At 38.0% G+C, this 12,452-nt stretch overlaps 1 protein-coding gene and 1 non-coding gene across 2 annotated transcripts in view; one reads left to right on the forward strand and one right to left on the reverse strand.

The window, feature by feature from the left end:
* RTF1 (RTF1 homolog, Paf1/RNA polymerase II complex component) overlaps positions 1 to 12,452 on the forward strand; it is a 45,653-nt gene that overhangs the window by 25,788 nt on the left and 7,413 nt on the right. The window contains exons 5-9 of the mRNA XM_052646332.1: positions 5,047 to 5,161; positions 5,841 to 5,952; positions 10,251 to 10,386; positions 10,881 to 11,058; positions 11,971 to 12,053. Of these exons, the coding sequence (XP_052502292.1) occupies positions 5,047 to 5,161; positions 5,841 to 5,952; positions 10,251 to 10,386; positions 10,881 to 11,058; positions 11,971 to 12,053 (624 nt within the window). The remainder of the gene's footprint in view (positions 1 to 5,046; positions 5,162 to 5,840; positions 5,953 to 10,250; positions 10,387 to 10,880; positions 11,059 to 11,970; positions 12,054 to 12,452) is intronic.
* LOC128054937 (U6 spliceosomal RNA) lies at positions 3,985 to 4,090 on the reverse strand. Its single transcript, XR_008200078.1, has one exon. It is a non-coding gene; the product is annotated as a U6 spliceosomal RNA (small nuclear RNA).

Consider the following 12,452-nt stretch of genomic DNA (forward strand, 5'->3'; position numbering starts at 1 on the left):
GAATAGTGTTCTGGTGTGTGTGTGTGTGTGTGTGTGTGTGTGTGTGTGTGTGTATACACACCACATCTTTATCCATTCATTGCATATCTTGGTAATTGTAAATAATGCTGCTATAACCATGGGAGTGTGTGTATCTTGTTGAATTAGTTTTTTGTTGTTTTTGTTAAATATTTACCCAGGAGTGGAATTGCTGGGTCATATGGTGATTCTGGTTTTAGTTTTTGAGAAACCTCTATACTGTTTTCCACACTGGCTGCGCCAGTTAATTTTCCTCCATTTGTTCTCTGTGTTCTCTTTGATGATAGCCATTCTGTGAGGTAATAATACCTCATTGTGGTTTTGATTTGCATTTCCATAATGATTAGTAATATTGAGCATCTTTTCATGTGCCTATAGGTCATCTGCATTTCCTCTTTGGAAAAATGTCTTTCCAGGTCTTCTGCGCATTTTTAAATCAGGTTTTGTTTTTGTGATAGTGAGTTGTATGAGCTGTTTATATATTTTTTATATTAACCCCTTATAAGTTTTATCATTTGCAAATATTTTCTCCCATTCAGTAGGTTGTCTTTTTGTTTTGTCAATGGTTTCCTTTACTCTTTAAAAGCTTTTAAGTTTAATTAGGTCCCATTTGTTTATTTTTGCTCTCATTTCCTTTGCTTTAGGAGACAGATTCAAATAAATATTGCTATAATTTATCTCAAAGAGTATTCTGCTTATGTTTTCCTCTAGGAGTTTTATGGTTTCTGGTCTTACATTTATGTCTTTAATCTGTTTTGAGTTTTTTTTGTTTGTTTGTTTTTTTAAGAAAATGTTCTCTAATTTTTTTCTTTTGCATGTAACTGTCCAGTTTTCCAGCACCTCAGATATTAACTTTTAAAAATAACTTTATTCAAAAAAAAAAACTTTATTCAGATATATTTTTACACACCATAGAATCCACCCATTGAAAGTGTTGAAAGTGATTCAGTGATTTTTTTTTTTAATATATTGATAAAGAAAGCTGAGCGCGGAAGAATTGATGCTTTTGAACTGTGGTGTTGGAGAAGACTCTTGAGAGTCCCTTGGACTGCAAGGAGATCCAACCAGTCCATCCTAAAGGAGATCAGTCCTGAGTGTTCATTGGAAGGACTGATGTTGAAGCTGAAACTCCAATATTTTGGCCACCTGATGGCAAAGAGCTGACTCATTTGAAAAGACCCTGATGCTGGGAAAGATTGAGGGCAGGAGGAGAACGGGATGACAAAGGATGAGATGGTTAGATGGCATCACCAACTCAATGGACATGAGTTTGGGTGAACTCCGGGAGTTGGTGATGCCTGGCGTGCTGCGGTTCATGGGGTCACAAAGAGTCGGACATGACTGAGCGACTGAACTGAACTGAACTGAAAGTTGTATAGCCATTGCCACAGTTAATTTCAGAACATTTTCATCACCCCAGGAAAAAACCCTGTACTTACTGATACTCAGTTCTCTCTATTGCCTCCTAGCCTTAGGAAACCACTAACTTACTTAGTGTCTTTGTAGATTTGCCTAATTCTGGGCATTGTATATAAATGGAATCATAAATATATAGTCTTCTGTGCCTGACTTCTTTCACTTAGCATATTTTTGAAGTTCATTCATGTATCATGTGTCAGTACTTCGTTCCTTTATATGGCTGAATAATATTCCATTAAGTGTATACGTCACATTTTGTTTACCTATTAATCTGTTTTGACATCTTTTTGCTATTAGGAATAATACTACTATGAACATTCATGTACAAATGTTTAAGTATCTATTTTCAGTTCTTTTGGATACGTACCTAGGAGTGGAATTGCTGAGTCATATGGTAATTTTATGTTTAACTTTTTGAGAAACAACCAAACTGTTTTCCAGAGCAGCTGCATCATTTTACTTTCCCCCAAGCAATGTATGAGAGTTCCAGTTTCTCCATATCCTTGCCAACACTTGTTATTTTTCCATAATAACTATCCTGGTGGCTGTGAAGTATCTCATTGTGGTTTTGATTAGCATTTTCCTGTTGACTAATAATGTTTAAAATCTTTTCAAATCCTTGCTGGAGAAATTTTTGTTCAAATGCTTTGCCTATTTTCTAAATTGAGTTATTTGTCTTTTTGTTAAGTTTTAAGAGTTCTTTATGTATTCTGGTTACTAGGCCCTTATCGTAGAAGGAAATGGCAACCCACTCCAGTTTTCTTGCCTAGAGAATCCCGTGGACAGAGGAGCCTGGTGGGCTGCTGTCCATAGGGTCGCACAGAGTTGGACACGACTGAAGCGACTTAGCATGCATGTATGCGTTGGAGAAGGAAATGGCAACCCACTCCAGTATTCTTGCCTGGAGAATCCCAGGGATAGAGGAGCCTGGTGGGCTGCTGTCTATGGGGGTCGCACAGAGTTGGACATGACTGAAGTGACGCAGCAGCAGCAGCAGCAGCAGGCCCTTATCAGATACATAATTTGCAAGTATCTTTTCCCATTCTGTAGGTTGTATTTTTTCACTGTCAAGTATTGCTTAATGCACAAAATTTAAAAATTTGTGTGTATGATAAATGTTTTTTTTGCTTGCTCAAGCTTTTGGTATCATAGCTAAGAATTTATTGCCAAATCCAATCGTGAACTTTTACCCCTATGTTTTCTTATAAGTTTTATAGATTTAGTTCTTATATATTTTTTTTTCACAGACCTTTTTTCCTTTATTAAATGTGTAAAAACGAGTTCTCATTTTTACAAGCTCAAAATCAGACAAGTATATGAGGGTATATAATTGGCACATATAAACTGTACCCACCAAAAAGCTCACTGCAGACACAATCCATACTACATTCAACGTCTGCATATTTACATGATATTTCCTGCAAAGTAAATACAAGATTAACTCCCATCACTTTAGTATGTATATGATATATGTACTGAAACATATACAAACATAATCAAAACAAAGGCAGTTTTTTCCAAACAAAATACCAAAGGCAATTTTTTTCAACTCAAGTACCAATTCATTATTTTGTACAAAAAACAGCAAGACTAATTTAAGGGTTCTGCTCAGTTTTAGTCAGCAAGATATGTGTGTATGCTACTGAAATACAGCTAAAGTTTTAGATTTTAATTACCAAGGTAACAGTACTTCTGTTTTACAATTGACCTAAAAATAGTGGTGCATGCTCAGTTGCTCAGTAGTGTCAGACTCTTTAAAACCCCATGGACTGGGGCTCACCAGGCTCCTCTGTCCATGGCATTTTCCAGGCAAGAATACCAGAGTGGGTTGCCATTTCCTTCTCCATAGTTCTTATATTTAGATCATCGATTTTTTAAAATTTTACATTGGAGTATAGTTGATTTACAGTGTTGTGTTAGTTTCAGGTGTACAGCAGAGCAATTCAATTATACATATATCTGTTTTTTTTTTAAGAATCTTCTCCCATATAGACTATTATAGTGTATTGAGTAGAATTCCCTGTGGTCTACAGTCTGTGTTGGTTATCTGTTTTACATGTAGTATTGTGTATATATCAATCCCAGCCTCCTGATTTACCCCTCTGCCCCTCATTGATCCATTTTCAGATCTCTCTCTCTTTTTTTTTTTATGGTGTGAGGTATGAATTCAGCTTTATCATTTGGTGTAGTTGTTCAGTATCACTTGTTGAAAAGACTGTTTTTTCCCCAGTCTTGGCCCCATTGTTGAAAATCACTTGTCTGTGGATGTATGGATTTATTTGTTGAATCTCTTCTGTTCTACTGATCATTGTTTATTGTTAGGCCAATATCATACAGTTTTGATTACTGTAGCTGTATAGTCGGTTTTTAACTTGTGAAGTGTTAAGTTATCCAACTTTGTTCTTTTTCAAAATTGTTTTGACTATCTGAGGCCCTCTGCATTCCCATAGGAATTTTAGTATTGGCTTATCAGTTTTCACAGCAGTGAAAAGAAACAGCTGGGATTTTTTTGTTTGTTTCATTCACTTTATTATTCCCTTTATAAAAAAAAATATGGAACGCTTCACGAATTTGCGTGTCATCCTTGCGCAGAGCCATACTAATCTTTTCTGTATCGTTCCAGTTTTAGTATATGTGCTGCCGAAGTGAGCACACAGCTGGGATTTTTATAGGAATTGTGTTGAATCTGTTTATCAAATTTGCAAGTGTTGCCATCTTAAGTCTTTCAATCTGTGAATATGGTATCTTTCTACTTACTTAGATATTGTTTAATTTCTTCCAACAGTTCTTTAGCTTTTGGCATAAAAGACTAGCACTTGTTTTGTTAAATTTATTCCTAAATATTGTATTTATTTTTTTGGATGCTACTGTAAATGGAATTGTTTTCTTTATTTCATTTTTGGATTACGCACTGCAAGTATATTGAAATACAATTAATTTTTGTATATTGACCCTATTAAGAGCTAAGTAAAAAAAAATTTTATAATTGAAAAAGAGTTTAATATTCTTATATTCTTATTGTTTATCCCTTCCATAAAATTCCTTAAATTCACACAAAACAATAGTTTTGTTTCATAAAAGCCTAATTTTTGTTACAGGGAGAGAGCCTCAGTTGCATTTGTTTTAAGAGAATAGCATATTTATTCACGTTTGTGGTGGTAGAGCTGAGGGAGTTACTTTTCCTAAATAAGAAAGATGTCGAGTGGTATTTTTAAAATATAGCCTGTGTCTTGACCACCTTCAAAATGTGACAGTGATTGTCTGTGGCTCCATTATGTTTCTAATGAGACTCCATTGGAGTTAATCCAATAATTAACTCTTTTCTTCCGTTTTGTGAAGTTGAGGAAGAGCTGTGTATTACCAGCAAGATACAGGAGGATCCCAAATATCTTCTCTCATTTTTAAGTCTATTTCAGCTGAATGCTGTCCAGTACTTTTGGTGTGCTTACATTCAGTATTTCTAACATACTTAATATATTGGAGTTTCTTGTAGGAAACTAAAACATTAACTCTGTCCCCCCTACTTATTTTCTTTCTCCTATCTAATAGAAGTCAGTCCTACAAATATTTCATTGCCACTTAAAAACCAAACAAATATCTTTTAAACAGATTTGAAATCAGGAAAAAACTGAAAACAGCCAAAAAGAAAGAAAAGAAAGAAAAAAAGAAAAAGCAAGAGGAAGAGCAGGAAAAGAAAAAACTGACACAGATTCAAGAATCTCAGGTAGGAGATACAGTAGTCCTTGTTATCCAAAGAGTAATACCTCTGTTTTGAGTGTGTATGTATGTTTATGTAAAAGATGGGTTTATATTATAATCAGCTTAGGTCAGTTAGTGCAAGACTGTTTATGTGGTGTCTTCATCTTGTAGGTTTCATTAATCTCTGGACATATCATTTCACCATTAGCTGTGCTGTTTAACTCCTTGGGAATTCTACTGAAGTCTGCATGTAAAAAAGCAGCTCAGTTGGTGTGTGAGCATTCCTTAAGGGAAAGTTGGTAAACTTCCTGTCCCGGGTAGCTAAATTGGTTATGATGTTTACTCAGGTGTCTGTCATCCTGGACTTGGTAATAAATGTAGCTTGGAAAGTTAGTCATCTCTGCGTTTATCACAAAAAGCTTTGTTGACAGTATTAAAAAAAAATTAGCTATGATCTAGGGAGTCCTTCCAGAAAGTGTTTACTCTGATATTTCTTTGGCTTTCTCTTTGTTAGCCAGGTAAGACAGGACTGACTATACTGCTGAGTCTTCTTTGTCCACAAGAGGATGCTGTCTCCCCTTAAGCAAATTTCACTTTCTGCAGCCAATATAGATTCACATTGGAGAACTGAATTATTGTTAGTTACAGAGAATGTTATCAGCTATTGGTGAAGAGAACCATCCTACATATCTTTCCCTTCGCAGGTAACATCCCACAACAAGGAACGACGTTCCAAACGGGATGAGAAACTAGATAAGAAATCTCAAGCCATGGAGGAACTAAAAGCAGAGCGAGAAAAACGAAAGAACAGAACAGGTAAGTGGGGAAAATGTAATGGCTACTTTGTGTCTTTGATCATATGATTTGACTTCCCGATGCCATTTTTATCTCCTCGTTCACCCTTTTAGCTCTCAAGTGTAGAGAATAGTATAATAAACTCATGAACCCATCCTCCAACTTCAGCAGTCAGCTCATAGCCAATCTTATTAAATCTGTACTGCCTTTTCCTTTGGGTTATTTTAAATATTTATTTTTATTTATTTGGCTGCACCAGCTCTTAGCTGCAGCATGTGAACTCGGGAGTCTCAATATGTGGAGTCTAGTTTCCTGACCAGGGATTGAACCCAGGCCACCTGCATTGGGAGTGCAAAGTCTTAGCCACTGAACCACCAGGGACGTCCCTCTTTGGGTTATTTTAAAGTAAATCTCAGCATCATCACATTTTAACCATAAATACTTTAATATGTATTTCTAAAAGATTAGGACTCTTAAATATAACTACAGTACCATTACCACAGCTAAAAAAAGTGACAAATATTTTCTTCCAGTCTGTAGGTTGTCTTTTTGTTTTATTTATGGTTTCCTTTGCTTTGCAAAAGCTTGTAAGTTTGAGTTGGTCCATTTGTTTATTTTGCTTTTATTTCTATTGCCTTGGGAGACAGAGAAAACATTGGTGTGATTTATATCAGAGAATGTTTTGCCTGTGTTCTCTTCTAGGAGTTTTATGGTGTCATGTCTCATATTTAAGTCTTTAAGCCACAAAATGGTGATATCATTCTTTCATCTACTATCTGTTACACTTATGTAAAGAGAAACTTACCAGCTATTCAGTTAACACCAGGGACATTCTGTATTTACTAGTTCTCTGAAGAATGAGATAGTTCCTTAGCAAACTCCAACTGTAACCAGTGAGATTTGTTTGTTTGTTTTGAATATCTTTGGGAACTCATGGATTTTTAACATACTTTATGTTTTTATTCCATTGCAGTTATTATTGTTGAGACTCAATTTGTCTTATCTTCAACCAGTTGTAGCCTGAATTCTTTTGACAGGAAACAAAGGCCTTAGTCTTTAATAATCCAGTGGTCTTTCGTAGCTTTCTTGCTTTCTGGATTTAGAGTCAGCCATTTCTCTAAGGAGCCCAATTCATCTTTGCGCTTTGGGGTGGGTTTTTTCCTCCCTCATGAGAAATTGTATTTTAACCATAGTCTAAACACAAGAACACTACTGGATTGGTTATTACTTCTAAAGTCTTTTTGATATCCAGAGCTAGGATTTTTTCTTTTTTTTTTTTTAGGATACATTCATTTTGAGCCTCATACTGATGTATCTGTTTCAAAACTAGGATGCCAAGGGGTTTTTTTTGTTTCATTTTGTTTTGTTTATGCTTTATAACAACTTTCTTGAGGTATAATTAAGGTACCATGATATTTACTTGTTTAAAGCATACAGGGCCTGTAATATATTCACAGCTGTGTAATAAAACTCAATGAGTTTTCAAATGTTTCATTACTCTAAAAAGAAACCTCATATCCCTTAGCTGTCACCCCCTCAGTCCTGTTATTTCCCAGCCCTAGCCTAGTCCTCTTATTTCCCAACCACTGGCCTACTTTCTGTCACTATGGACTTGCCTGTTCTGGACATTTCATATAAATGGAATCATACACTATACGGTCTCTTGTGTCTGACTTCTTTTACTTAGCATGCTTTTAGATTCACCCATGTTGTGGCATGTATCATACTACTTTTTATGTCTGAATAATGTTCCATTATATGTCTGTACACGTTTTATTTGTCCCTTCACCTCTTGAGCAACACTGAATTGTTTTCACTTTTTGACTGTTACAAATAATGCTGCTCTGAGCATTTATGTGTAAGTTATTGGGTAGACAGATTTTCACTTCTCTTGCCTATACACTTAGGAGCAGAATTGTTGAAGCATATGGTAACTTTGGTGTTGGAGAAGACTCTTGAGAGTCCCTTGGACTACAAGGAGATCCAACCAGTCCATTCTGAAGGAGATCAGCCCTGGGATTTCTTTGGAGGGAATGATGCTGAAGCTGAAGCTCCAGTACTTTGGCCACCTCATGTGAAGAGTTGACTCATTGGAAAAGACTCTGATGCTGGGAGGGACTGGGGGCAGGAGGAGAAGGGGACGGCAGAGGATGAGATGGCTGGATGGCATCACAGACTCGATGGACATGAGTTTGACTAAACTCCAGGGGTTGGTGATGCACAGGAGGCCTGGCGTGCTGAGATTCATGGGGTCGCAAAGAGTCAGACACGACTGAGCGACTGAACTGACTGACTGATGGTAACTTTGTGTTTGACCTTCTGAGAAACTGCCAGGCAGTTTTCCAAGAGACTTAATCATTTTGCATTTTCACCAGCAATGTATGAGCGTTCTCCTCTGTTTTCACATCCTCACTAACACTTGTCATCGTCTTTTTTATTATAACCATCTTAGTGGGTATGAAGTGGTATCTTATTGGTTTTGATTTACCTTTTCTAATGACTAGTGATACTGAGCATTTTTTTGTATGCTTATTGGCCATTTGGATATCTTCTTTGATGAAATGTCTAGTCAAGTCCTTCGCCCGTTTTTTAATCAAGGTCTCTGTTTGTTGTTGTTATCGAGTAGAAGGACTTCTTTAATTATTTTCAATTTTAGTCCATTATCTGATATATGATTTACAACAGTTTTCTCCTGATCTATAGGTTGTCTGTTTCCTCTTGATAGTGTTGTTTGATGCATAAAAGTTAATTTTGATGAAGTACTATTTATCTTCTGCTGTTTATCTACTTTTTCTTTAGTTGCCTGTGCTTTGGATATCATATCCAAGAAATCATTGCCAAATGCAGTGTCATAAACTTTTCCCCCTACTTCCTTTGAAAATTTTGATAATTTTAACTGTTAGATGTAGATCTTTGATTCATTTTCATTTTGTCGTATGGTGGGAAGTAAGAGTCCACTTTTTTTTTGTCATGTGGGATATCCAGTTTTCCCAGGACAAGGTTTTGAGATGACTGTCATTTCCCTATTGATTGGTCTTGACATCCTTGTCAGAAATCATCTAACCATAGATACAAGGGTTTATTTCTAGACTCTCTATTTCATTGGTCTGTATATCTTTCAGATGAGTTTTTCAAAGTCACTTGTTGGGAGTTCCTTGGTGGTCTAGTGGTTAGAATTTGATGCTTTCACTGCCTTGGCCTATGTTCAATCCCTGGTCAGGGTCCTGAGATCAGGTGGCGTGGCCCAAAAAAAGTCACTTATTAGAGTTCTTTTTGTGTGGTTGTGCCATCAAGTGAATACTTCGTTTCATTTTATTTGTGATCTGTAGAGATGATATTATTTTTTTTTCTTTTATGATTATATAAAATACAAGGTTCCGAAGTCAAACTTTCTAAATAAGGTATGTTCAAAGAAATATAGAACCTATACCCTTCTGTTTCACTCCTTGCCTCCCTCCCATAGTAGGCAGCCTTCCTTTTTAGTTTTTTAAACAAAAGGAGCAGATTCACCTTCCATCTTGAATTAATGGCAGCACATTATACACACTTTTCTCTACCTTGCTTTTTTCACTTACTCATACATTCTAGAGATAACTCCTTAGGTCGAGCAGTGGTTGGTAGACTACCTGTTTTGTAGTGATTTGATTGGAATACAGCGATGCCCATTTTTCATAATTTTCTATGGCTGCTTCCTGTCTACAGTAGCAAAGTTGTGTAGTTGATACAGTAACCATATGAAGCCCATCCTAAAATATTTACTATCTGTTCATTTAAAAAGATTTTCTGACTCAGGATGCAATGTAATGGCTCAACTTGGCTCATTCCTTGTTTCGCAGCTGCAGGGTGGCTCACTGGGTCAGTGTGCTAGAGGTGATTCAGCCACTCCCCTTTGCAGACATTTGGGTTGTTTTCAGTCTTGTGCTATTACATGTAGTGCTGTAAATTCAAAATAAGGTTTCCCTGAAAGACTCTGAAGACATCTTTAGTTTTTCCTCATTTTTCCTGCCCATCTCCAGGTGTCTTGAGAAAATAAAGGCTAGTGTCAGCAGAGTTGGTATCCCTTTTTGCCCACTTAGTGACTATCTTCCAACACCCTCCCTCACCCCCTTTATTTTTGTCTGCTGGGGCTTGACATTTGGTATGATTTTAAACTTTCTGGGTAACTCACTTGTATAGATAGCCCAAGTAATCACAATCCAGGCCAGAGATGGTGGAGCTATCTAGTAAATCTTTTTCTACATTCCAGTCCTTTTTTTCAGAGATGAAAGATGTTTCTTATTGAGAAAACCTTAGTAAACATTTCCTTTTTTTTTTTTAAGCTGAGCTCCTTGCCAAGAAACAGCCACTGAAAACTAGTGAGGTGTACTCTGACGACGAAGAGGAGGAGGAGGATGACAAGTCCAGTGAAAAGTCAGACCGCTCATCCCGAACAACGTCATCCGATGAGGAAGAGGAGTAAGCTGTGCACGTTTTGGTCTAGTAGTCAGGATGGGTGGGTTCTACGGGGAGAGGTTTAGTGTAGTTTCCAAATATCTCCTCCTGTTTGGCGACAAACTGTGGTTTGGTCCAGTACCCTGAATTGCCGAGCTGAGTTTGTGAGCACATCTGCCAAACAGGCTTCTGCCTTTGGCTCATAGGCTGCGCCCCTGAACATTTCATCAGGATTTAGCAGGTAGGAATTGCCTTCATGTCACCCTCAGATTGGCCAAGAGCTTCCATTAGTTTTCTTTCTCTGATAGTGGGTTATCTGGGATAGCAGCCTCATTCGAGACAGTTCACAGTCCTGGTCAGGAACAGGATTGTAGTCCCACTTTCCTGTTGCTTCATGTATTTCTCCTGCTGTGTGAAATCACATATACTTTGGTTAAGTTTTAAGAAGTTCGTATTTTTTATTTACCTTGATCTGTTAGTACATGAACAGTTTTCCCAGCGTCCTTTGTTCTTCACAGGAAAGAAGAGATCCCTCCAAAATCACAACCGGTCTCCTTACCAGAGGAATTGAATCGGGTTCGATTATCACGGCATAAGCTGGAACGTTGGTGTCATATGCCCTTCTTCGCTAAAACAGTCACAGGATGTTTTGTACGGATTGGCATTGGAAACCACAACAGCAAACCAGTTTACCGGGTTAGTATTTCTTTCCTTGGACAGTTGTAGGATGTTTTAAATATAATGATTCTTGGCTAAGAGTATGAACTGCTGAACAGACCTGTCACTTTTCTGCCACCATTTGATGGGAAAATAGATTCCAGTAGAGATGTCATTAGATTAGCCACAATCTGAGGCAACCAGGGATCAAGCTGACCTGCTGCCAGAAGAGTACTTGGAGCCCAAAAGTTTAGATTTAGAATAATTTTTTCTATCCTTCCATATAAAAGCAAGACGGGAGACATTTATGAAGTCTTTGTCAGGAGTTATGTAATCTGGAAGATTTATTCATTTGAAAAATGATGAAAAATTTCCACATTACATACTAAGTGACTTCTGGAACAGGGAGTTATATTGAGGTTTAAAAAATAAACAAAACCTTCCAACCTATTGAGATTATTTTGTGAGTTCCAGCTCTGCTTCTGTGGTCTGGATGACTAGAGCATAGCTGGTTGGTTTGTTTTTTCTTTTCTTTTCTTGTTTGTTTTATTCTGAGTTGTTTGATTTTAACCTATGTTTACCCCCTTGTGTGAGGACCAGTGGCCATGCCACGTCCCAGAAACCTTGGGAGCAGAAACAGACATCATGGTCTTCACATTTGATTGATAAAACTGACCTCTGAAAGCCAAGTGCACCCCCAATAAGGCAGAATTAAGTTAGAGGGGAATTTGCCAACGGGTCCCACCAGGCTAACTGCGTCATCACTTACTCTGGGCACAGGTGCTTGGCTGTCTGAGTCCTAAGCCTGAGAACGGTGCCCAGAACACCTTGAAGCTATGGGGCTCCTCTCAGTTTAGGGTCACTTGTTTGCACTCAGGCAGATGAAGCCAGAGGGTGGGGTGGAGGACTTCGAACGAGTGTGTTGTAACTGGTGTCTCTGTCCTCACTTAGGTTGCTGAGATCACGGGTGTTGTGGAAACCGCCAAAGTTTACCAGCTTGGTGGCACCAGAACAAACAAAGGGCTACAGCTACGGTAGGAGAGGTGCTTCCGTGGCCGATTCTGTTCCCACTGCAGACAGGCATGGCCTGCTGGGGCTGTTGCTTGCTCCCAGTGTTCTCTTTCTTATAATACTGTTTGTGTTGTCCCCACCAGGGGCTTGGAGGGAAACTTGTGTTCTGCCCTTGCCCATAGGGAAGGTAGGATGTAGCTGTCTCATAGGGGACGTTGAATGGTGGAACACATAGAAGGAAGACGATCACAAGATCCGCTCCTCCCAGAGTCCTGCAGGCATTCCTCAGTGAGTGTGGGCAGGAGGCTTGCTTCTGGTCCTGGCTCCATCACCAACTAACCTGATCTCTCACAAGCCAGGTCACCTTTTTGGATTTAGTTTGTGCCTCAATAACTTGATGTTGACTGAATGCTGGCTACATG

This window comes from Budorcas taxicolor, chromosome 10, assembly GCF_023091745.1.
Source record: "Budorcas taxicolor isolate Tak-1 chromosome 10, Takin1.1, whole genome shotgun sequence".
Lineage (NCBI taxonomy): Eukaryota > Metazoa > Chordata > Mammalia > Artiodactyla > Bovidae > Budorcas > Budorcas taxicolor.